The following is a 25,492-nucleotide window of genomic DNA, read 5'->3' as shown; positions in this document are numbered from 1 at the left end:
TGTGTGCACCTTCAGTCCAGCAAGATCAACCATCAAGTCCCTCATTAACATCAACAGCATACTCACCTGCATCGATCACACTTAGTGAGTCTATTGACTCATCAAACCTTAACCATGATACCTAGTAATACATATACAACCAAATGCAACAGTGAAAATACTTTTACTTAAAATAGATTTTCATGAACATGCTCAAACTTAAATATTTTTCCTTTCATCACTTACATTTTTCTTTTTTATCATATACATTTTTCTTTTCATCATATACTTATATGTTTTCCTTTTATTGAATTCGGATCGTTAATTGTGACTTTTGTTTCAGCTGAAGGTCAATGGATCCATCTACGTATAACCACAGTACTGGGCGGCAGGGACATCAGCGACACTCTCACCCGTCAACTGAATCTTGGCCTATCATATCATCATATCATGTCGATGGAAATACGATCGTCGGGCTCTCTCTGGTGTCTTCTCCTGTAAACAGGCTCCCTCTGAGGTCTTTTCTCTCACAATATCTCCAATCATATCATCGTATCATCGTATTAGTCACAATCACTTCACCTACTTTAAACTTTTCATATTTTCATCACTTATAAAAATTCATACATATATAAATCATTTTTCTTTTAAATCAAGCATGCAACATGTCTATTAGCATTAACGTTTCATCATAAAATTTCATAAACATTTAAAATAACATATTCACATTATTTACAGCATTCAGGGCACTGTCAGTACATCCCGGTTTTGACTCGTATTGACCCGAAACTTAACCAAAACATACCAAACTTGAACCAAAGCTTCCTAACACATAACTAAACTTTTTTCCAACTAAACTAAGCCAATCAAGTCCCTCGAACACGCCTAGGAAGCTACTGAATTTTTCTGCACCAGAGTCCTAGTTCTAATGTGATTCGTACTTATGCTATTTCAACTCCATCCCTTAATCACTCGGTCTAGACCCTACTCGACCCTCCTAGGACTCTAACCGAACCCTCTAGGACCGTATTAGACCAGCCCTCCTGACCCATGCACGTAAACGTGCAAGTTTCATCCCTATGTTCTCGGCCGTGGCTAGGAAGAGTCCTAGCCGTGCGCGCCTCCCCTTCCTGCCCTTCCAGCTATGTGTGGACCTTCCTGGCTCGTGGCTTGGACCCTCACAAGTCTAGCCCTTCATCCTGATAGAGTCCAGCACAGCCGCCTTCCCCCTTTTCTTCAAACCGCGCGCGGCTTCCATGGTGCAGCCATGCGTAGCTTCACTCCAGCCTTCTTGTGGTCAACCTAGGATCATGGCCAGCCTCTCTTATGTCCCTTGATCACATCCCCAATAGCAGCTTGGTGCCATGCTTCCCTAGGAGTCCTAGCCAAAACCCTAGCCTACCCTTAACTCCAATTTTCGTTCAGCCATGAAGCCCTCAGGTCCAGCCCTTATGCCGGCCCCTATATGGCTCCTAAACCCTCTGAAATTATCCCCTTCTGGTGTCCCTACCATGGGAGCCCCTTTAGGTATCCTTAGCAAGAATTTTTGAATAATAAAACATGAATTATGGCATAGCATGACATAAAAACGAAAACAAACGCAAGACAAAATACTTTTCGTGCAAATACAATCAAATGTACATAATATGGTGTGAAGGATGTTTGAAAGAAATTTAAGGCGTGCCTTTGCGTTTATTACGCACGAAAACGAGTTGGCGATGCAAAGAACGACGACGTAGAAACACTAGGCTGAATTCTTCCTCAAGGAAGTTACCTTCCCCTTTGAATTCACATGTGGGGAGTGTGTGTTTTGGCTGCTAGGATGAGTCCTAGGGTTTTAGAGGGGTTCGGGGTGCGAGTTATGAGGCGTGGAGGGGTAGGGTTTAGGCTTTTATTTTAATTAAAACTCCTAGTATAAGTTTAGGCCCATTAACATGGTATACTATGCCCATTAAGCTCATTAAGTAATTTTTAAAATATTTTTTGGGAATGTTCGTGAAAATATTAGCTGAGTTCTCAAAAAGTTTATATTTTCGTCGAAAACCGAATACCTTTTAAAAATACGACTCGGCGTATAAAAACAACTCAAAACACCCCACTTTCGAAATTACTATATAGCATATACCATATTTTAAATAATTAAAATAATTATTTATATTAAAAATATTTTCCATTTTTCAACCATCGGTCTCCATTCCTCGATCGCGTCTCGAATAAGTTTTAAAACATAGTTTCATGCATTCGTGTTGAAATGCGCATTTTAAACATGTAAGCATGCACCCTATATTTCAGTCATTAGGTTTTCGATAATTTTCTCGATTCGTTTTTAAACTTAGACGTACTTCCCAGTTTTGACTCGTATTAACCCGAAACTTAACCAAAACTTACCAAACTTGAACCAAAACCTCCTAATACATAACTAAACCTTTTTCCACCCAAACTAAGCCAATCAAGTCCCTTGAACACGCCTAGGAAGCTACTGAATTTTTCTACGCAAGAGTCCTAGTTCTAGTGTAATTCGTACTTATCCTATTTCGACTCCAGCCCTTAACCACTCGGTCCAGAGCCTAGTCGACCCTCCTAGGACTCTAACCAAACCCTTTAGACCCTATTAGACTAGCCCTCCTGACCCATTCACATAAATGTGCAGGTTTCCTCCCTATGTTCTCGGCCGTGGCTAGGAAGAGTCCTAGCCGTGCGCGCCTCCCCTTCTGCCCTTGCAGCCATACGTGGACCTTCATGGCTCATGGCTAGGACCCTCACGAGTCTAGCCCTTCATCCTGAAAGAGTCCCGCGCAGCCGCCTTCCCCCTATTCTTCAAAACCGCGCGCGGCTCCCATGGTGCAGCCGTGCGTAGCCTCACTCCAGCCTTCTTGTGGTCAACCTAGGATCATGGCTAGCCTCTATTATGTCCCTTGAACGCATCCCCAATAGCAGTCAGGTGTCATGCTTCCCTAAGAGTCCTAACCTAAACCCTAGCCTACCCTTAACTCCAATTTTCGTCAGCCATGAAGCCCTCATGTCCAGCCCTTATGCCGACCCCTATATGACTCCTAAACCCTCTGCAATTCATCCCCTTTTGGTGTCCCTACGATGGGATCCCCTTTAGGTATCCTTAGAAAGAGTTTTTGAAAAATGCAAGACAAAATATTTTTCATGCAAATACAATCAAATATACATAATATGGTGTGAAGAATGTTTGAAAAAATTTAAGGTGTGCCTTTGCGTTTATTACGCACGAAAACGAGTGGGCGATGCGAAGAATGGCGACGTAGAAACCCTAGGCTGAATTATTCCTTAAGGACGTTACCTTCTCCTTCGAGTTCACGGTGTGGAGTGTGTGTTTTGGCTGCTAGGAGGAGTCCAAGGGCTTTATGGGGTTTGGGAAGTGAGTTATGAGGTGTGGAGGGGTAGGGTTTAGGCTTTTGTTTTAATTAAAACTCCTAGTATAAGTTTAGGTCCATTAACATGGTATACTAGTCCCATTAAGTTCAATAATAATATTTAAAATATTTTGTTTAGGAAAGTTCGTGAAAATATTAGCCGAGTTCTCAAAACGTTCATATTTTCGTCGAAAATCGAATACCTTTTAAAAGTACGACTCGGCATATAAAAACAACTCAAACCACCATACTTTTGAATTTACCATGTAGCATATATTATATTTTAAATAATTAAAATAATTATTTATATTAAGAATATTTTCTCTTTTTCAGCAATCAGTCTCCGTTCCTCGATCGCGTCTCGAATAAGTTTTAAAACATAGTTTCATGCATTCGTGTCGAAATGTGCATTTTAAACATGTAAGCATGCACCCTATATTTCATTCATGCAATTAAAACCCTTTAATTAGTCATTTTTCATTTTCTCTAGATTCACATGCAATTAGATTAAGTTATCATATTTTGGACCTTACAATATATGTTTATGTATATTTAATTTCGACCGAAAGCATAAAAGTTTAAAAAAAAAATTAATAAGATTTTAAAGTTCAATCACACCACATGCCCATGGTTAAAGGCCAAGTTTTTCCACCTTTCTTTTTGATGGTTCGATGGGTGCATCACGATACTAGTATAATTTTATTACATGATAAAAACTTAGATAGCAATCCTGAAATTAACTTAATAACGACATGCCGGGTAACTTGTTTTTTTTTTATAGGAAACTATAAATTTATTATATTAATAATATTTTCGGTTACAAAGGAAGTGGATGAGCCATCCACCATACACCCACATAATAATTATGCATTGGAAGTACAGATGTAAATGAACCGCCAATCACTAACTAAATCTGATAAAAGTAAATGATGAAACACTGGCACGGTAGTCGTCCATTTAGCTACTGTGAATCTAATCTGCTCCCATAAATCCTCCGACGAATGTTCTTTGTCTGTGAAAGTTCTGTTATTTCGCTCCATCCATGTCGACCAAAAGATACAATGCACAACGATTTTCCAGAAAATTTTAGCCTCTCTTCCCGTGAGTAAACCAGTTCTCCATGACAAACATATCTCTCGAAGATGCTGGAAAAACCCACTCGAATCCCAGGTGTTGCATAGCCATTATCCAAATGCGTCTTGTAAAAGAACAGTGTATCAGAAGATGATCTTGATTCTCCTCATTTTTCTTGCACAAGATGCACCACTGTGGACATAAGACTCGACTCAGTTGTTTCTTCTGTAAAGTGTCACAAGTTTGCAATCTTCCCAACGCAACTATCCAAGAAAAAACATTTACCTTTTTAGGAATCGGTACTTTCCAGATGTTAGTGTAATAAGGTGAAAAAAGATTATTTATACCTGTGAAAAAAGAAGAGTAAAGAGAGCTAAAAGAAAAAACACCCGACGACTCCCCTAACCACACCCTGACATCAGACGAACCCACACTCCAAGAAACTGACTCTAAGATCCCTAAAAGGGAAGTATACTCTCCCAACTCGACATCATTCAACCCTCTTCTGAACCTCACATCCCACTGGAAGACCGAAACACCCTGACTAGCCGATATCGAGTAAAAATTAGCAATTGGTTTATTAGTAGACGAAGATAGAAGAAAAAGGTGAGGAAACCGATCTTTGAAAGACCACCCGCCCACCCACAAGTCCTCCCAAAACCGTATTACATTCCCTCCCTTAAGCACCGTACCAATCAAGTGTTGACAAGACGAGTGGGACCGAGAAATAAACTTCCAAGGGCTTCTGAACGTCGAATTCCTAGCCTCCCTTATATCCCATCCATTTGCTTCAAATCCATATATGCTTCCCACAACTCTTTTCCACAGAATCTTGTTCTACCGCACATCTCCACCACCACTTCCCTAGCAGAGCTGTATTCCTCAGTCGTACATTCCCCAATCCTAAACCTCCCAATTCTTTCGGTTTGCACACTTGAGTCCAGTTAACAACATGGCAATGAGTCTCCCCGTCCACTCCGTCCCAAATAAAATTCCTCGGTAAAGTTTCCAGTTTGCTTCGCTACTCGCCGAGGTACCATGAAAAGTGACATGAAGTAAGTAGGCAGAGCGCTTAACACCGAAGTAATCAAGGTCAGTCGCCCACCCCTAGATAAAAATGCCTTTTTCCAGCTTGCAAGTTTTGTTGACATCTTAGTGACTATCGGTGTCCAAAATTCAGCCTTCGTGGGGTCTCCTCCCAATGGTGTCCCGAGGTAAGTAATCGGCCACTGTTCTTTCTTGCAACCCACCGCTTCCGCTAGACCGTTGACCTCTTCATCAGAATGATTCAGTCCCAACAAGGAACTCTTATCAAAGTTTATCTTAAGTCCCGATTTCGAGCAGAAAGATTTTAGTAAATCAACAACGGTGAGCAAGTGACCCTCTGTTTGGACGAGGAAGCAGGGTATCATCTGCAAATTGTAAGTGTGAAATTTCTTCTTTATCTTTCCCAACTACAAGTCCTCTCACTGCATGTGTCGATTTAGCATTATCAACCAATCTCCCTAGCCCATCGATCACTAAGTTAAACAAAAAAGGGGATAAGGGGTCTCTTTGTCTGAGGCCCCTTTCCCCCTTGATCTTCCCTCTTGGTCTACCGTTGATGAAAACTGAATACGACACATTTGAAACGCAACCCTTGATCCACTTCCTTCAGTTAGCCCCAAACCCCTTCTTTTGAAGCAAAAAATCTAAAAATCTCCAATCCACATTGTCATCTGCCTTTTCCAAATCAACCTTCAATATCCATCCTTTTTTCTTTTTCCTTCTGTACTCCTCCACAACTTCGTTTGCTATGAGACAACAATCTGTTATCTGCCTTACCTTGAATAAAAGCGCACTGATTTTCCGCCACTGTTTTGCTCAAGACTTTTTTCAATCGATTCGTCAAGACCTTAGCCAAAATTTTGTACAAACTCGTAATTAGGCTGATAGGTCTAAAGTCTTTAACCTTCGTTGCATCTTTTTTCTTTGGGATCAAGCAAATGTAAGTTTCGTTCGTTTTTCCATTAACAATACCATCTTCAAAAAAATCAGCAAACACTTTCATAAGGTCATTTTTAATCATATCCCAACTTTTCTGATAAAAGGCTAAAGTAAACCCATCCGGCCCCGGTGCTTTTGCACCGTCGCATTCAAGGACTGCTCCTTTGATCTCCTCCTCCGAGAAAGGCTGTTCCAACTGCTCGGCCTCCGTTGTGTTAATTGGCATCCATTCCACCCCATCTAGACCCGATCCATCCCCTTCAGATTTTCTGTATAAATGGTGATAATACCCAATGATTTCATTCTCAATCTGCAACTCATCTGAAAGCAATGTCCCATCTTCCAACTGTAACTTGTCTAAAATCGCTCTGTTTCTCCTGTTCTTCAAAAGTGAATGGAAGAATTTCGAGTTTTGGTCCCCATCTTTCAACCATTTTACCATCGCCTTCTGACTGTCCATCTGTAATTTTCGAATGATCATAGTCTCCAACTCACATCTTACCTCTCTCAGATTCTCATTTAGGCACTCTGACCACCTTCCCTCCTCCTCTCGCGCATCTAACCGGTTAATTTTATTTCTGAGCTCTGAAATTTTCTCATTTATGTTTCCAAAAACCTCTTTATTCCAATTCAGAACCTTATTTTTTGTTTCTTTGAGCTTCATCATAAACTTATAACCTTCCCATCCTTGAGTATGCCCGCTGCCCCACCATTCTTCCAGAGTCTCTTGGAACTTATTGTGAGACAACCAAACATTTTCGAATCTGAAAGGAGAAGGGCCCCATTTCAACTTCGTAGTGTCCAATACTATTGGATGATGATCCGAAGTGATTCTCGGCAGCACTGTTTGCCTGAAAGTTGGGAAAAGATCCTTCCACCCCCCAGAAATAAGGAACCTATCCAATCTGCCCCTGAAGTTTGACCAAGTGAACCTCGCATTTAGTAAAGGAGGATCTTGCAGACCCAACTCCTCGATCAAATTGTCAAAACATTGCATACTTGTGGTGTTTGTGGTGCTGTTCATCTTTTCGCTCAGATTCCTAACAACGTTGAAATCTCCGCCGACACACCAATTATTCCCGCAAATGGAGTTCAAACCTGCAAGTTCTTCCCAAAACAATTCTCTATTCCTTGGGTTGCACGGATCGTAAATTGCTGAGAACCACCACTTAGTTCCCTCATTCCACTCTACTAGGACTGAAACAGAGAAATTCCCAATCAGATTGTCGCTCACCTGTACCACTTGTGGATTCCACATTACTAGAATGCCTCCTGATCGTCCATCCGAAGGTAAACTAACCCAATCAACAAATCTGGATTTCCATAGGCTAGAAACAAATCGACGGTCCACTCCATTTTTCTTCGTTTCTAACACCACCGCAATGTCCGGATTTTCCTTCGGAATAACCATACGCACTAACTCCCTCCTTCTCGCCGACCCTCCACCCCTAATGTTCCAAGAACATATCTTCATATACAACGTTTAGAGCCCTTTGAACACGATCTTTTCTCATAGTTGATCCCACATTTCAACCTAAAAATCTCTCTGCTCAGCTTACCCGTAGACTTGCTCAATACTATGTCCGCTGATGAGTTATTGCCCTCGTCCCGAATATTTCTCAATGCATTTAATTTTGCCTCCCTTTTTATAACAAATGGAACTGTCTCCCTCGGAACCATGCTTGATCAGTACACTTGATTGGTCCCCTCCCCCCCTCCCCAAAAAACCCAGTCGACAGCCCCAAGGCACAAATAGACGCGGGAAGCAAATAATTAAGTGTGAAAGAATGATTAAGACTCGATGACTGAAAACAGGAAAGTACCTTGCCCACTAAAGGATTAGTATTATCAAGAATAGAAGGTTGTAAGAGTTGCTGGGTTTCTTCCTCTGGAATGAACAGCCCTTTGATGTCCACGTCGTCTGCTTCATTATTGGCCAAGGGCTCCGACTGAGAAGACGCGTGACTGCCCGATTCAGTGACATCGAATTCATCCTCCAGCAGGTCATCTTCTGAATCATTGAGGATAATATCTTCAAAATCTTCGTGATGAAACTCCCTGTCTTACTGGAATCCTCCATGATCAGCACATCGTCGTTAACTTTCCCACCCACTTCAATGAGCTCACAAACATCTTTGGTAGCAGTGTTTGAGTTTCTGCATTTGATCAGTCGAAAGGTGTGTGATTCTGAATTTTGGCCATTTTCATTCTCTATTGAACTCATTTCTTTGTCTTCTCCGTTTGACAAGGAATGGACGGGAGATCTTCTGAAATCCTCAATTTGTTTAGGAGAAATTCTTTGTATGATTTTTACCACCTTATTTGCTTGAACTGCCGGTAAAAATGACTTCTCTCCATCTTCCTTGAATGTAGACTGAAGACCCTGCACCTCTTCGATCAGTGCCTTGTGGATGTGAGGTGGCGTCCCTTCATTGTCCATAGTTCTGCCGATATTTGAATTTCCCCAACCTGCCACTGTCCTCTTACCACTAATCACTACTTGGGCGTATGTCTGCTTTTCGTATGACTCGTAGGCCTTACTGTCGAAAGTTAGGGGAATAATTGTGAGTTCCGTATTGACCCCGTTTAAAGGAATCGTAATTTTGTTGTTGATGAACCCATCTTTTGTTCCTTTAACCTTGATCCTGGCTGCCCCTAAATCTCGGAGACTCCTTGTATCCTCGCTAACCTCCAACAAGCCCCCACATTGTGCCCCGATCACTTTAAAATTATCCAGCGACCATAAATTCCATGATAACCCCAAAATTTTTATCCAACTGTTACAACACTTGATGACCGAGTCTGCGGAATTGATGTTTGACCTCCATTCCTCAAAATCAAGAGCCACTCCAGATTCGAAAAAGCCTCTTTTCAATTTGAGATATAGCGATAATTCCTTTTGACATTCAGGCCACCAAACCGCTTTATTAGCTTGAAACGGATATACTTCGATCCTTCTCTTGACGTCTTTTCCTAGCAGCGATTCCAACCTGCGTCCACGATACGTTAACCCTTCCTTTAGTGATGATAATGGCTTCATTCCAATCTCTCTCTGTAAATTTCCAGCCACTGTCCTCCTTAAACTTCTTCACTCCTTGATTATAAACCCATCCTTCCTTCTGAACTCTCTGCTGAATGTTTTTATCTCTGATTTTAGCTTTACCATAACCAGCCAGTAATTTGATAAGGATATCTGATATCCTTATCCATCCTATAGCATTTAAACCACTAGGTATGATGATATTTTGTTTCTTCCCCTTTGAAATGAATCTTGAGATCTCTAAAAACCTGCCTCTTTTGTTCACAAAACGTTGTGTGATGATCGTTTTACTTCTGCCCCTTAATCGATTAAAGTCCACGCATGACTGAGGATTAAGAATGAAGTTTCTAAGCTTAGAGCTGATCCATCTAGCCTCTTCACGATCTAAGTCCAGAAAATAACTCGCATTCCTTGTTCTTTCACACCACCGAATCGACGAGCCTCCATTAGCCAGCTTCAAAGTGAACGTCTTAAACTCGATCTTAACCGTTTCCTCTCTTACCGTTGTCTTTACAGCTTGAGACATTAGCACAATGAATCTGATTAGCTTGACGAAATAGTGAAAACTCCGACCCAGTAGCACCAAAAGTTCGTTGATGCAAAAACAGCTACCAAATTCACCGAAGCTAAGAGAGTAACCGGATAATGTAGTAAAAGAACAGAATCTGAGAGAAACTCCAGAGAACAACCCAGTCTCAAAGATGGGAAAATAACGAGAATGAGACACAAGAAATTAACTGACGGAAATCCAAAACGTCGGCGACCGGTGACCGGCGACGGGTACAATAGACGGAGGCGAACAAAGGAGGTAAAAATCGGGAAGCATAACTGGAATTGGAAGGGAATCGGAGAAGAGGGAAAACGATAGGTAGCGGTAGGTAGAGAGAATTTTGAAAAATTCTCTCTCTAGGGCATTTTTCCCTTCTAAATTCTTTCCTACATAACTTGTTAACATCATAGAGGTGACCAATTTGCACAGTATCTGCTTATATTAAACCAATTTATTCAATTGTATGCATGAGAAAAGGAGAATATTCCGAGACAACATGAAGTTGGCTACATCGCTGACTTAAAATGGGGAAAAAAAAGAATAAGAGAAACTAAAAGCAAGCTTGTCTATACGATAAAAACATGAGCAAAATCAATGTTGAGGCAGAGCTGGTCTTTTTTCCAGCATCTCATAATCGAGAACAAAATTATCCTGCATTTGACGAATCCATTCTAAGAGCTTAAACTCGGATACAATTAAGTGAATGAAAATGTCTTCTCTGTTTTGAAACAGGTAATGGAGATTACAAACCTTGCGCATTGTCTCCCATGTGTTTGGATCAAAGCCAATAAAAGAACTTCTCTCGTATGAATTCGTCTTGATAAGAGGCTCCATGTTAGTGACCCTTTTAAACCATAATCGGTGCTCCTTGTGATAGAACCAACCTCTGTTATACCTGAAAAACATACAAGTTAAATTAGCTCAGTTAATTGTTGGTAGATACAGGATAATCATAATCAATCACGAAAGCTGTGGCACTCACGAGGATTTCTTAGATAAAAGAGAAGGCAAACAAAACAAAATAATCATAAGAAAACAAGCATGCCAAGTGCAAAACAAATATTCATCGTGTGGATAACATACAATTCATTTGCTGAATACAACTGGGTTTCATCCTTAGGCATACTGCATAAACGAATAAGAAAGTGTCATTTTTACTATCACCAAGAGAAGATAATAGTTAAGGAGGTTAATCTACAGATTTACCTATAAAAAATATAAAACAAAGTGTCTAATTGTAACTTTGAGAAGTATGCTTGCTGCAGTCAATCAAGCACGCGTCAATAAAAAGAAAGGGGTTAAAACTAGATATCTAAAACCAGGATATGCAAAAACCTCACACTTAGAGGTGGTGGTTGCTTAGCATAATAACACTGTGGCACAGTGAATTCAGGATCTCCCTTGGAAGGCTCATCTGACCATGGGGAGCCAAATGTCTTGTGGAGATTTTCCGCAGAATTCAAGTTCAGTCCAAGGGTAGTTAGGTCCATTCCAAGAGAAAGAGCCGTCAAATCAGGATCACTCATTCTTATGACCTTTAACAAACCAAGCAAAGAAAATGGATCGGAAGCAGACAGTGAGGATTGCATTAATTTATTTCCTTGATCCCTGTATGATTGGTCAACACGAGACATTTGCTGAAGGAAAAAACGAGATGGATTATGATACTGCTGATATTGCTGCAAGAGCTGGTCATATGACCCTGTGCCAGATACTGAACTTGGAAAATTCGAAGGTCGCAATCCCAGGCCAGGGTGTCCACTGCTCTGAATTGTAACGGACGAAAAAAAGAAAGAAAATGGAAGCAAGGAACAGAAAATGTCATTTTTTTATATTTAAAAATAATTGAGAGAAAATCAAGATGTGAGAAAAAAACATGAAAATATATGCATGAGACAAGAAACAATAATATTATTTCTTGTGGTAGACACATTCGACCTAGAAGAGTAATAATAGAAGTGGAAAAATTAAAATTAATTGGAGAATACCATTCATCACACCTGTGAATGGAAGGTTGGATGGGGAGATGGAAACATCTCTGAACCATGTAAATGGAGTAGATCTTGATTGTTAATATTCATGTAGGTAGCACTGCCATTTGCCGATTGAGCATGATGCTGTTGTTGCCGAAAAGGAGAGTATATTGCTCCCAGATTGTAACCAGCAGAATGTGCCATCTGCATTGTTTGACCAAAGACTAAGAAAATACAAATTTTAACAACTAAAAGGCCCCTCAATTCTCAATATAATGAATCGCTTACAGAAAAATGGTGTGGCTGCATCATAGAAACAGAACTATCATGTAGTTGATCCTTCGGTTGCAAATCAATAGAATAATCACCATTTCCACCTGTGTTAAAGACTGACAATGCTAAGCAAAGGCAAACAAAGGACAAGATAAGAAAAGTCTGATGGCTGACAGTCAGCATTCAGAACATCATACATAAAAAGCATACACCAAAAAATGTAATAAAACAATTTACATATAAGACAAAACTAGACTAAACTCAAATGTACTAAACCTACCAAGTTTCCTAATCTAAAAGAGAATATGTGGGCATCCACTAAGATAACTGTGTGACATGTTGTCATCTCCAGAATGACCAAACTTAAGGGAGCTAACTTCAGATAGCATGTCTCTGAAACAATACACCCAGCAAAGGATAGAAAAACCTGAAAATTTCATAGTGATGAATGATTTATAAAATTAAGATAAAAGATACTAGCATGCACAATGGCAACCACTTCTCGATTATAAATGCAAAGGCCCAACAAAGTCTATCCATTTTCAGTGTACTCCGATGAAGTTATGCACCAGGATGGCAAGCAGAGAGTGAAAACCCAAGTGGTTGTAGCATTGACATAGGAGCTCATATATTCTGATTTAAACACATATCTCCTTCATCAGTAACTCTCCAGGATACACACCTCCAAAAACCACGTATAAAACAGGAATAATAAGTTACCCTCACAGAGGCCTATATTTGATAGGATTGCCTTAATTTTTGGACAGAAAAACAACTCCAACCATCCTCGAAACTTGGGAGAATATATAACATTAACCCCTTAATTATAAATGGTAACACGTTAGTCCCTAAACTTGTAGCTGTATGAGATATTTGTCCAATTTAGACCTTTCAAAAAATAGTAACCAGTAATAGATCAATATTAAAAAGGCATGCATTAAATTTAAATGCATTTCACTAGTGTGCATTACTCTACACCAACATATTACACAATTTAGAGTTTTGTTACTAAGGTGAAGCAATCCATACATCAAAAGACTGATGGTACATCCCAAAAAGTTCATAGATGGTTGAGGTGTTTTCCTCTTTTCAGACTTGAGCGAACAAGGACTTAGAGAACTGTAGAATAACTGAGTCCATAATAAGAAGAATCAACCATCATTTTAAAACCGTATATTTAAAAAAGCTTTAAATGTCCTTTAAGCATATCAAAAAAAGATTTATCTCAAATCCAAAGGTCTTCATTTTGCTCAATAAGCACTATCAGTGTTCTAAAATGAGTTAGGCGGGCGGCCACTCACCGCCGAGAGACTAAACTAATTTTTTTAGCCTAAATATATAATTCTTCTTATTCATCTCCATATTTTCCAACAATTCTTCGATATGCTATTCAAACTCAAAATTCGTTGCATATTCATCGTCTTCAACCGACAAAAATTGATTGGCAGATATGCCAACAAATCTTTTAAAAAAAATTAAATATTAATTGAGACGGCTACCTAGATGGATTTTGAGCCACCTAGGCGGCGGTCGATTAATGTAACAACGCCCATAGGTATCATCTTTCTTTGATACGGGACAGAAGGCGGTCACTACATACTATACATTGACTTTTGCCACACTGAGTGTACTAGAGAATCAGACAGTAAATATAGGAAGACAGAACATTCAAGCAAAACGCATGAGACCATAATGTAGGGCACAATATAAGCACCTTTAAATCCAGGCAAAGCTGGAAAATCTTCACTCTCAATGCTAAATTCTTGATTTTGTTGAGCTATAGGGTTAAGACCTTGTTTCCTTAATGACCCTACGAAATATGAGGTTGCCTTGGATCTTTCAGAAGAAATAGGAAAGAATAAACATAAGCTTCACAAAGAAATAATTCTAACAATTACCTAGTTGTCCTTGAGGACCTCCAGAAGAACTAGGACGACTAGAAAGCTGGGGGAAATCGTTAACATCAAAAGGGGCACCATCATTGGAATTCACATCATTTAACATACTCATACCACCAAGGTTATTCACAGCCTGAACATGATTGTGAGTTAAAGAGCCACCGGCAGTAGGGTAAGAATTGCTCAACATGGATAAAACCTGTGGGGAAGCTGAAAAAAAAAAAAACCACTGCCACCATCAAGCCACTTTGATCTCACTGGTAAATTTAGTATCCTTGATCTTATTCTCGATTAAATTAGTTTAGGTTTAATTTTAAAAGCTCAAGTATTATCAGACAAATCGTAAAAAAAAAGGCTTGAACAAAAATATTAATAAAATACTTAATAATAGAAGATAATAATGCATTAAAAAAAGGTAATCATAATAATTTGAATTTGTCTTAGATGTCTGTACATGCAATATTTCAACAATGTGTAAGTCATATTTTGTGGTTTAAATAACAATAGTAGCTGAAAGAAAAACTTCAGGCTAAAAACCAAATTGCTGTTGATAGTAAATTAATTGTTAATTAACACGCAAATTGATCTTTATTATTTCAGATTGTAAATTTTCCTTTTTAAATCCACGTAAATTAAATTTTAATCGAACACACATATTGATTCTTTCAGTTATTTCATACCGTAGATTTACCTTTTAAATCCACAGAGAAATCAATTTAATGAATTCATATTTCTTGTTCATGAAAAGTACAAAAACGAAATATCTAAGACCAATAGAATGTAATTGTTTGTCTACCTCAAACATCTAATATTAAAGTTTACGAATTCTCTAGTTAGCGACTAACATGATAACAAAACATATACATGTCTTCTGGGTGATTGAATTAATGGAGTATTTAACACAAAATAAGGTGAATTAGTAGGAAGAATATACACAATCTTTCAAATATTGTTTTTATAAAAACTACAGCTCTATATACACTAAAAATAGATGCTGGAAAGATGAATCAGAAATCACAACACAACCAGAAAAAGCATTTCAAATGTAGCATTGCAGTGTATGTAAGCACTGGTTAACAGCAGAGAACTAATATTTCTGATAAATTACCTTGTTGAAGCATACCACCCATCAGCCTAGATTGCCCATGCACATTTAGATTTCCAGCACTACTATTGAATGATAAATTTATGCGAGAAGAAAACCCAGGCATAGATAGTCCTCCACCAGTGTTAATAGTTCTTCCAATGTTGCCGCCACCAGCAATGTTCCCCACTGAGCTTGTAATGTGTGGCCCTGCATTTCCCAGAACAGGAGACACACCAAAACCAGGTACAGCCATCCGATTACCAGTAGCAGCAGAGGACGGTAGAATTCCAGGAACAGAACCACCACCTCCATTAGTGCTACTATAGCCTTGGTTTCCAGCAACACCCATACCACCTTTAGAAGACATTCCTGAGTGACCATGTGCATTATTGTGAGATATCTGTACATCAAAGACAGCATACATAAGGTATTTTGCATCAGTAATGACTGGATGATTCATTACATAAACACAATATCAAAATTTTGATTGTTCACAATAATAAGAGAAACTTTGAGTTTATAATGCTATAAACAAAAGACTTTCTGCATACTAGTAACATACTCAAAAAAATGGGGGAAAAGATGAGGAAATGAGGGGGAAAAGGGGGGAAGACAAGAATTTTGTTAACAAATTTAAGCTTATAGTGAGCCATATGGATAATATAAGCAGTAGACTTGTCAAAACGGGCTGGCGGGGCGGGCCAGCCCGTCACCCGCCGCAACCCGCCATTAGGCTAGGCGGGGCGGGCCAACCCGCCATTTTGGCGGGCCTCTAAATGACCAACCCAGCCCAACCCGTCTTGGGCCGCGGGTTACGCGGGCCGACCAGCTCATTTTTTTTTTTTGAAAAAAATACTAAAAATTACTACATTATATGCAAAGAGTATGCACTCAATTTTATATTTGCTTAAAAAATGCTCGAACTTTCCTTTGTGTAATGGGTTATTAAAAAGCCATTGAATTAATTAATAAGGGATTCAAATGGATATTTCGGTAGTTTTTTTTTTTTTTTAAGATGTAGCTTAGATTAGTTAAACTCGCTAGCATGTCCCGAGCCTAGGCATGAGAGTGGATAATTATCATGAAAATTATAGGGTTAAACCTATTTTAACAGCAAGGATGGTCGAATTATTATCATTGAAACAGATATTCACAGTGTCATCAATACTAGTTACTCTATAAATTTATTGTGCCCACAAGTTAGAAAACATTTGTGGATTGGTTTACTTTTTCAACCACATAAATCAACCAAATTTCTAAATTGTGTATTTTTATTGACTCCCGTTTTCCAAATCCGTGGATCAAGAAAAATATATCAGTCATTATCAAAATAATAATAAAAAAAATCAAGTCTCATTTATCTTACTTTGAATTTTCTGCAAGTGAATTGTCTTTTTTAACCCAAAAAAAAAGTTTGTGTTTTTGAACTTCTGATTAGTCTGTCTCATTAAAAAATCAATTGTATGAAGTTGGATATTTTTTAAAAAATTATTATTCGGATAGGAAGAAATCAAACAAAATAAGCAGTTCTGGTTCATTTTCCCTGTGGGCCGAGAATGCTCCAAGCAATGGACATGTGGCATGTGGGCATTTGGTACAATAAAATCAAAAGGACAAACTCTATCTTGATTTGGCGGACCAACCCGCCCCGTTTAGTCCCGCCCCGTCTCGACCCTCAACCCAAACGGGCTGAGCCCGTTTGGCCCGCCTCCAAATGGGCTGCTATTTTATCAACCCAACCCGTTTAATTTTTATGACGGGGCAGGCTGACCCGACGGGCCTGGCCCAATTTGACAAGTCTAATAAGCAGATCAAAATAATGGTGCCTCTTATAGCATAGGCACTAGAGAGGCAACAGCTTTGAGGCACTCTTACGATGGTACCTAAGCAAATGCATGCCTTACCATTATACAAATATATTTTCAACCTTTCACTAGCAACTCTAGCATAAAAAGCGGCACATGTGCATCATTTAAGATGGAAAATCTCACTTGAGAAAATGCAACTGGAAGATTATTTGATGCAAATCGCCCGCTAGAAAGGTTTCCTGCAGCTTGTTGTGTCCCTCCTGAAGTAATGTTATTCATGGCAGTATTCCTCAACCCAAGTGATCCTGGCATGTCAGCAACATTGAAATTCCAACAAATGTTAAAAGATTTCTTCAAAAGAAGGTTGATATGCTCGTACAAAAACTTGCCAAATAACAAAAAATGTCTATTCTGAAAAACTACTAACCAATGTGATAAACCACAGAAGACAGTGCCAGAATGAGCTGAGAGAGATGAAGAAAGAGAGAAACTTGGACTGTCAGGAAGATTCAAAGCTGTTTCCTCCAGCGTCTGCAACATGATGAACTATTAAATTCAAATTGCACAAAGCTTCAATTCATTTGGAAACATGAAAGGTCAATTTCACATGTTATATCTAACAGTAATAGCTAAGACTGTGGCCGTGCTTAAAGCCTTAAGCAGAGAAGAAAGTAGATTTAAAGAAGCTACAGTAACATGTATGATGGGTCATATTTTGTGCGCCGATTCACCATCTAACAAGAAAGTTAAGGGGTGACTGAGTCTAACATTTTAATTATCAAGCATAAGAATTATGCTTAATCATACCACCGATAAGCATCAACAAAGTTAGTAGGGTTTGAATGGCTCGAGATGAGCATTTTCATCTCCAACTCCCATCATTTTCAAAAACATTTAGGGGATCAGCAATTTTCAAAAAAAGTTAAAAAAAAATTTGGATTTAACTTTTTTAGTTCGCATATGCAATTACGAATTTTAAAAACAATTTCCCTACATTTTTTTTTCTCTCTGCTCATTAAAAGAATCATACATCAACCTTGTCACACCTCACATCGCAATATTGAAACCAATTACCGACGCACAACTTTCAAAAGTAGTTCCAAGAATCCAAGAAGACTGCACTCAGGATTTTCGAGTGTGATATTAGCAAGAGCTCAAACAAGCTCCACTTCGTCATTATAGCTTAGTGCAACTGGATATTTCAGAAACTGAGTAAAAAATTAAAGACAAGCATTCTAATAGTAAATTTGGATTAAATAGGTCAATACTCAAAGTAAATTAAATATTATTTATCAAACATCCGACAAAAGGTAAGAATGATCCCAGGAAAAAAAATTTTAGGACTAATAAAGAACCAGTCCATGATCCAATTAATATCAGAAAAAAGATTTTAGAAAACTTAGCAGAAACACTTGAGTTAGATGACTAATTCTTGCCTCGTCTTCAATGCGTGAAAATAACAAGGAAATTTGGAAGCCAGTCATGGTGATATGTGTCACATTCTCAAACATATTCCAGCAGAATTTATTTTTGTGGTTTACTAGTTATCTCTACGATTCTGGAAAAAAAAAATCCTGATAAAATAATATCAAGATCAGGCTCAATCCTTATACTCAGAGAGATTCTACCGAAACATGAGTGACAAACCTACACATCCAAAGAGATTCATGGCATAGTGATAAAATGCCGATTGAAATGACTATAAAACTAAAATGGTCGATGTTGAATAATCTATTACAGCAAATCATCATAACCACATGGTTAACATTAATAAATGCCGGAGTAAAATATTCTCCAAGTGCAAATAGTGGTAATGTTACTCAATAAAAGAACAAAGTAAATAACTCACAAAAAATTCAAGTTTATAATGTAAAACCAGCATTCGGTAAGATCTGCATCAGAGGGAAGAATACATCAAGTAACCCTGACATTGTGAAAATGCCAAAAAGGTCCTGAATAAATTTTCAGTCACCGAATGGCAATTTTCCTCCACTTTAAAGTCCGAAAACTTTTCCTAAGGATTTTGAAGCTGTTCCTTCTTGCTTACATATATTCTGAAAAGGAGAGCATCACCAAAGCCGCCAATCAACAATCCGATGCATGTAAATTTAGGCAATACAGAAAAAGATACAAAATCTAGATAAAAATTCAAGTAAAATCCAGAAAGATTGCGGTAAGAAAATGGACAATAATAATTCAAAAGGAAACGAAAGGCATTTTGAGATGATTAACAAACAATGTGAAGTATAAGATAGCATATAGCAGGGTATACAAACACCTTCTCTAGGCTTACAAAAAAGGCATCACAAACCATACATCTCTCCATGTGTAGTAATATTCAAAGGCAGTATGAAAAAATATCAACTAGATTACTATCCATTCATTTGAATACCAAAAGAACAAAGCAGATCAAGTAAATATTCTGAATATCCATCCTGAAACCCTAGACACTCAATAATATGCAATGTATAAAGCTAGCAGGGGATATAACTAACAACAGAGCCAGCTACCGTGTCAGTTCAATCTCAGAAACAGCCAAAATCACAGATCCATAAATCAATTCAGTCCCAAAATTCGCTACCAGTAGAAGAAAAAAGCAGTAACTCGTCAAGCATCAAAATATACACGTAAAATCAAGTAAACTACAAATCTCAAACGCGGAAACAGAAGAAGCTTGGAGTGATAGAGACCTGCGAATTTGTGATGGAGATAGTGAAAGAGAGTGTACAAATTCGAAGGAGTAATGGGTCAAACCGACGATCAAAATCGCGTCGCGTGCCTTGTTTAACTTTAGAAACTAATTTGTTCAATTAATTTGTTCTACCATTTCGGCTTATTTTTTTAGGTAATAATAATGATTGTATATTTTTAAATGTAATATGAAATAAATAAATATGAAATAATTTATTTATTTATAAGAAAAATCTAAAATACATCTTTATAATCCATATATCATGTATTATGTATCCTATTTTGTTATAAAATAGTATTTGCTATAAAATATGTCTGAAAAATTACTTTAGTTAGTGATTTAATTATCTAAAATATACATTTGCGCAAGTTTTAATTGACTAAAAATAATGTAATGTGCAATGTAACGTCTCGAAAATTTGAAGGTCCAAATGAACCACATGCCTACAAGTTATCAGATTTCTTATGTAATTTAATCAATCTATTTTAATTGTATTAATTAAATGTGGTAGGCATGTTTACATGTTTAAAATATGATTTTCTACTAGAATGCATAAAACTGGTATGATTCGAGACGCGGTCGAGGAATGGAGACCAGAAACCATATAAGGGAAAATATATGTATTAAAAGATTATTTTTAATTATTTAATGTATGGTATATTTTAATAGGTATTTTCGAAAATGAGGTATTTTGTGGTGTTTTTACGTGCCAAGTCGTATTTTAAACCTACAATCAACTTTTGATTAAAATAGGAATTTTTTGGAGGCTTGATTATTATTTTCGAAAAAAACCTAAAAAATATATTTTAATTACCATCTAATGGGCCTAAACATTGTATCTTGTTATTTATATTAATACTAGTCCAAAAACCTTGACTCACACACAAAAACACATAACCCTCACCCTATAAAAATACAAGGACTCTCCATCAGCACACAAACTCACACACATCACACAAATTTGAGAGAAAAATCACGTGAATAGTGCAGAATTTCAACAAGGTCCTCCCTAAGTCGACGTCCCTCGCATCACAAGTTGTTTTTCGTGCGTAATAAACGCAAAAGCACGCCTTAGTCTTCCCTTACCTCATCTTTCATATCATATTATGTAGATTTAATCATGTGTGTGCATGAAATATATGAATCTGATATGATCGAGTTAATTGGTGAAAGACTGTTTGGAAGGAGAGGTTGAATAAACACTCACGATTTTAGAATTTTTTCGAAAGTTGAGTCAGTTTAGTGACAAACTGAAACTCGAAATCTTGTCAGTCGATATCAATCAGTTAACAATACAGTGCGGAAATAAACTGACTAATAGATAGAATAAAACTGAAATGAAAATACACGAGATTTTATGGATGTTCGGAGATTTCAATTACTCATATGTCACCCCTTCTATCACAAGGATAGGATATCCATTAAAAGAGTTTGATCGAGACAAATACTTGTACAGACCCACTTCAGTTTGGACTTAACAATGCCAAAACTGAAACTCTTAGTTTACAAAAAGTTTCACAGTACTCAACTGGAATTAGCACAATTGATCTCTTTTAAAGATCGAATATACAACAAAATTATTTGTGCTAGTAAGCTCGAAAAGCAGCCTAGAATGCTACGAATAAATTGATAAGTGTGAGCTTCTAATTCTTTTGATATGAGCGAGAATTTCAGCAGAGTAACAGCAAGATTGATAGAATAGTAACTCGTTGATTGTTAAGGGTTGGTTTTCAACTGCCCTTCTCTACTATTTATAGGCTTCTCTTCAACGGTAATAATCAATGTAATTTAAATCTTTATATCCGTTGTTTGCCACGTAAATATTTTTCTGAAATTCGTACACTGCAGCTTTGCGGCGTTCCCAAAATTTGTTGCAGTCTGCTTGTACTGTTGTCGGTTGAAAGTCATTTTCCTTAACTGATGACGTGTACAGCTGAAGGATTAGCTGATAAGATCACAACTGAATGTAGCAACTGATCAGTTTCCAACTGATCAGTCAGTTGTCTGCGTAAAATCAGTCAGCTGGTTCAGTTGCCTTTGATAATCTGCGCATTAATCTTCAGTTATAGGCAACTGTCAGTTGATTATTGTTCAGTTGCTGATAAGGTAATCCAATCGATTTAAGCATTTGGTTTGTCAAACAACCGAAATTTAGTTTCCAACAATTTCCCCCTTTTTGGTGTTTGACAAAACTTGGAATACATGAACTGGTCAACTGAATTCACAAAAATAATCTTCGAATTCTTTGTGGATAAAATAATCCTTTCAATGTACAGATTCGTACAAACAATGAAAGAAAGAAATAATCTTCAAGAGAAACATTAAAAATAATCTTCTATTTCTTCTTGATGATCTTCGACGATTTTTCTGGCTGATCCTTTCCTCCTTGTTCTTGTTCTTGTTCTTTCCCCTTTTTGTCAAACTCATTAACCTTTTTTGATGACTGTCCGCGCATCTGAGTTGAGATTTGACACTGCATTTAATAGAATATCTTGCAGTAAATCCATTCTTTTGGCCATAGTGCTTTCCAGAAAGTCAAGGTGTCTTGTAACCAAAGCTTGAGTCTGGAAATGAGCTTCAGCTGAGACTCTGTCTTTCCAAAGTTCGTCTATTTGAAGGAATAAGGCAGTGACGTCCTTTTGAATTTGCTGCAATTTTCCCTTGGTATTGTCCTTTATAGAATCAAACCTCATAGTGTGCAAGAATTGAGTTGACTTGATATCTGAAATGGAAGACACTATACCGACATGATTGGTCTGGATCGTCTGAATTTCTTCGAACAAGAATTCAGTTGATATTGAGATGCCAAGAGACATGGTTTCAGAAGTTTCTGATTCCTGTTCCTGTTCTGTTCATCGAAGATGATCAGTGCCCTGTCAGTTGTATCTGTTTCAAGGGTCACCAATTCCGAATCATGTTCTGGTAAGGCTTTTTGTTGAAGCTGTTGAGGAGAAGAAATATTTGGATCAATAGATGTAACAGTTGGCTCTCTTGTATGAAAATCAGTTGGTTGAGAAGCTAGATCTGGTTCTTCAGCTGGCACTTCTTCAGTTTGTACCGAGTCCAGCTGAGCCTTGTCAGTTTCTTCAAAAACTGTCTGTTCAGTCATGTCAGCTGACTGAACTGGCTCTTCTTATTGAGAGAAAGTCTGCACAGTTGGTTCTTCTGTCTATTCGACTGGTTCTTCAGTTCCAAAAATTTCCTCAACTGCTCTTGTTGATTGTAGCTGAATGTCAGTGGCAACTAATTTTATCACTTCATCAACATTTGCTAATGATAATTCAGCATCTGAATAGAATTGTAGTTCAGCATTTAAGGATGGTTGTACATCCTTGGAAATAGAATCAGTTGCTTGCTTGGAAGACTCAGCAACTGGTTCTTCGGACTGCTCCTGAAGTTGAGCTGATTGTTCAGCTGGCTCTTGAGTTGAGAGATTTTGGGAATCTGCTGGTAGAGTCAGCTCTTGGTCCATTTCCCATTGTTTGATTTCCAACTGAAGCGATAACAGATCCGAGTCCAGTGGGTCATAAACAGCTTTATCATTGAATGCGGTTGGACTGGTAGGATCAAAAATTGAGTCGCAACTGAACAAGCATTTTCTGTAACTTCTTCTCACGCACCTGGTCAAAGAAGTATTTCTTCCGCTCCAGAGTCCACGTTTCAAAACATTATTCATTGAAAGACAACAATTAAATGCGTAATCAATCAGTCACATCATTAAATATAGAATATTATTCGATTTATCAGTTAACTTATTGGAGAAGATCAGTTAGGTCAGTAACTGAGTGACCAGTTATGAGCTGAATCATTTCAGTTAAGGACCAACTGACTATTGTCTTCTCGGTTAACTGTTTATTCGATATTCTCCCTCAACAAATGCATAAAATTTAAAAGAAGGGTAAAAGAAACTTAGTCTGGATCAGTTAAATCTATTTGGTAACTGATGACTCTTCTTCTTCCTCCTTTCTCTTCAATATCTGTCTATAAATCAGACCGTTTGTTATTTGAAAATAACATTTTAAACTTAGATGATTGTGAAAGCAGTTCCCACGTCCCTCATCCTTCATGGACTCCTCATCAGTTTTGAAAGATTTAAGAGGGCTGTTGAACAATACATCTTTTCAGAAGTTATGTCTGTTTGGATCACAGCTCATGAACTCCAATCAATTCACAGTGGTGAATTTCCTGCTACTGCAAAGCAGAGATCAATTGTCAGGAAGTATAAGAGACTTGCTGATGTCGGTCATATTTCCGAGCTTGTTAAGGATGATGTGCTGATCCATATGATGCTCAGGAAGGAGTGGTTCTTGCTTGAAAGTATTTCTGCTACAGAAACCTCCAGGAGTATCAGGAGTCATGATTTGAATAAATGGTTGACTAAATGGCAAGACGCCACTGCACTACACATGGATCGTGTAACTTGGTTTCGATTTTATCAGCAATAAAAATTTGTTACAATTCATTGTTATTGTTTCTTTTCTTATATGAAAAACTAACTGGCATCAGTTGACAAACAGAGAACTAACTGAATGAGGTAACTGATAAATGATTAACTAACATCAGTTGATAAAGAGTTAACTAACTGAATAAATAGCAACTAGCATATCAACAATAAACTGATATAATTAAGACAAGTCAATTAAACCAAGAATATTGCGAAGTGAGAAAACTTAGTCTCTGGTAAAGGATTATGTGAAGATGTCAGCAGCTTGTTGTGTAGTTGGCACATATTCCAGTCTGATTGCTTTCTTCAGATCATGATCTCTGATGAAGTGATGCCTGAAATCAATGCGCTTGGTTCTTGAGTGAAGAACTATATTGTATGTGATCACAATTGTGCTTGTATTGTCACAAAATATAGGAGATTCTTTTGCATCGACTCCATAATCTTTCAGTTGTTGCTGAATCCAGAGCAGTTGGGCACAGCAGCTTCCAGCAGCAAGATATTCTGCTTCAGTTGTGGAAGTAGCTATGGATGTTTGCTTCTTGCTGAACCATGAGATTATTCCGTCTCCTAGAAACTGACGAGATTCACTGGTGCTTTTACGATCTAGCTTACATACTGCATAATCTGTAACTGAATATCCAATTAAATTGAAAGAAGAGTCTTTAGCATACCATAATCCCACATTTTTTGTGCCTTTAAGATATTTTAAAATACGTTTGGTAGCTGAAAAATGTGATTGCTTAGGATTTGGCCTGAAATCTAGCATACATACACACAACAAATACAATATCAGGACGAATAGCAGTTAGGTACAATAAAGAACCTACTAAACCTCTGTAGAGTGTCGTTTCAACTGATATTCCCCCTTGATCATTGTCAAGTTTAACTGATGAACTCATGGAAGTATTTGCAGCTAAACATGTTTCCATGCCAAATTTCTTATGCAATTCCTTCGTATATTTGATCTGACTGATAAAAATACCAATTTCCAGTTGCTTCACTTGAAAACCGCGGAAAAATGTCAGTTCACCCATCATACTCATCTCGAATTTGTCATGCATTAACTTGGAAAACTTCTCACAAATGATCTTTGCCATTGTCAAGAATAAAACATCTGTAGCCGAATATTTTGAAATAGGAAACCATACTTTTGCGTCCATGCCAGATCTCATAAGGTGTTTACAAATGATTTTTATTAATCATTGATCTGTTCTGAGTGTAACATGCAGTGTTTACTGCTTCTGTCCAAAACATTAGAGAAATACCAGAATCAGCAAGCATTATACTAGCCACTTCTTTAAG

At 37.8% G+C, this 25,492-nt stretch overlaps 2 protein-coding genes and 1 non-coding gene across 13 annotated transcripts; 1 reads left to right on the top strand and 2 right to left on the bottom strand.

The window, feature by feature from the left end:
* Window positions 1-4,148: 4,148 nt before the first annotated feature.
* Window positions 4,149-10,284, bottom strand: LOC142541110 (uncharacterized). The gene is made up of 2 exons (XM_075647689.1): window positions 8,246-10,284; window positions 4,149-4,699 (listed from the first exon to the last, which is right to left on the bottom strand). Exon 1 carries the CDS (start codon window positions 9,460-9,462, stop codon window positions 8,254-8,256), a length of 1,209 nt encoding a protein of 402 aa, XP_075503804.1. The 5' UTR covers window positions 9,463-10,284; the 3' UTR covers window positions 4,149-4,699; window positions 8,246-8,253.
* A 164-nt stretch (window positions 10,285-10,448) lies between these two features.
* On the bottom strand, window positions 10,449-19,859 carry LOC142541109 (putative NOT transcription complex subunit VIP2). Of its 11 annotated transcripts, XM_075647681.1 has the most exons (15): window positions 19,742-19,859; window positions 18,975-19,105; window positions 18,126-18,243; window positions 17,479-17,582; window positions 17,235-17,356; window positions 15,265-15,643; window positions 14,157-14,366; window positions 13,973-14,068; window positions 12,274-12,362; window positions 12,013-12,189; window positions 11,353-11,778; window positions 11,219-11,271; window positions 11,096-11,137; window positions 10,763-10,907; window positions 10,449-10,663 (listed from the first exon to the last, which is right to left on the bottom strand). In XM_075647681.1, exons 5-15 carry the CDS (start codon window positions 17,328-17,330, stop codon window positions 10,604-10,606), a joined length of 1,773 nt encoding a protein of 590 aa, XP_075503796.1. In that variant the 5' UTR covers window positions 17,331-17,356; window positions 17,479-17,582; window positions 18,126-18,243; window positions 18,975-19,105; window positions 19,742-19,859; the 3' UTR covers window positions 10,449-10,603. The 11 variants fall into 11 exon arrangements, with proteins under 11 accessions (XP_075503796.1, XP_075503793.1, XP_075503794.1 ...); XM_075647678.1 differs by lacking the exon at window positions 18,126-18,243 and having other exon boundaries at window positions 18,901-19,105; XM_075647679.1 differs by lacking the exon at window positions 18,126-18,243 and having other exon boundaries at window positions 18,965-19,105.
* LOC142541244 (small nucleolar RNA snoR35) lies at window positions 17,479-17,557 on the top strand. The gene has a single exon (XR_012819308.1). It is a non-coding gene; the product is annotated as a small nucleolar RNA snoR35 (small nucleolar RNA).
* Window positions 19,860-25,492: the final 5,633 nt, after the last annotated feature.

This window comes from Primulina tabacum, chromosome 3 (assembly GCF_025594145.1).
Source record: "Primulina tabacum isolate GXHZ01 chromosome 3, ASM2559414v2, whole genome shotgun sequence".
NCBI classification, from domain to species: domain Eukaryota; kingdom Viridiplantae; phylum Streptophyta; class Magnoliopsida; order Lamiales; family Gesneriaceae; genus Primulina; species Primulina tabacum.
This window is presented reverse-complemented; position numbering and strand designations above follow the sequence as displayed.

What these genes read in the sequence shown, in the direction of transcription:
- LOC142541109 (XM_075647677.1), bottom strand. Translation starts at nt 17,363, where the DNA reads ATGCCAGGATCACTTGGGTTGAGGAATACTGCCATGAATAACATTACT. An exon ending in GGGTGGTATGCTTCAACAAG is followed by an intron (nt 14,367 to 15,264) that starts GTAATTTATCAG and finishes TTTTTTTTTCAG; the next exon opens with CTTCCCCACAGGTTTTATCC. An exon ending in ATCCAACCTTCCATTCACAG is followed by an intron (nt 11,779 to 12,012) that starts GTGTGATGAATG and finishes GTTACAATTCAG; the next exon opens with AGCAGTGGACACCCTGGCCT.
- LOC142541110 (XM_075647689.1), bottom strand. Translation starts at nt 9,462, where the DNA reads ATGAAGCCATTATCATCACTAAAGGAAGGGTTAACGTATCGTGGACGC.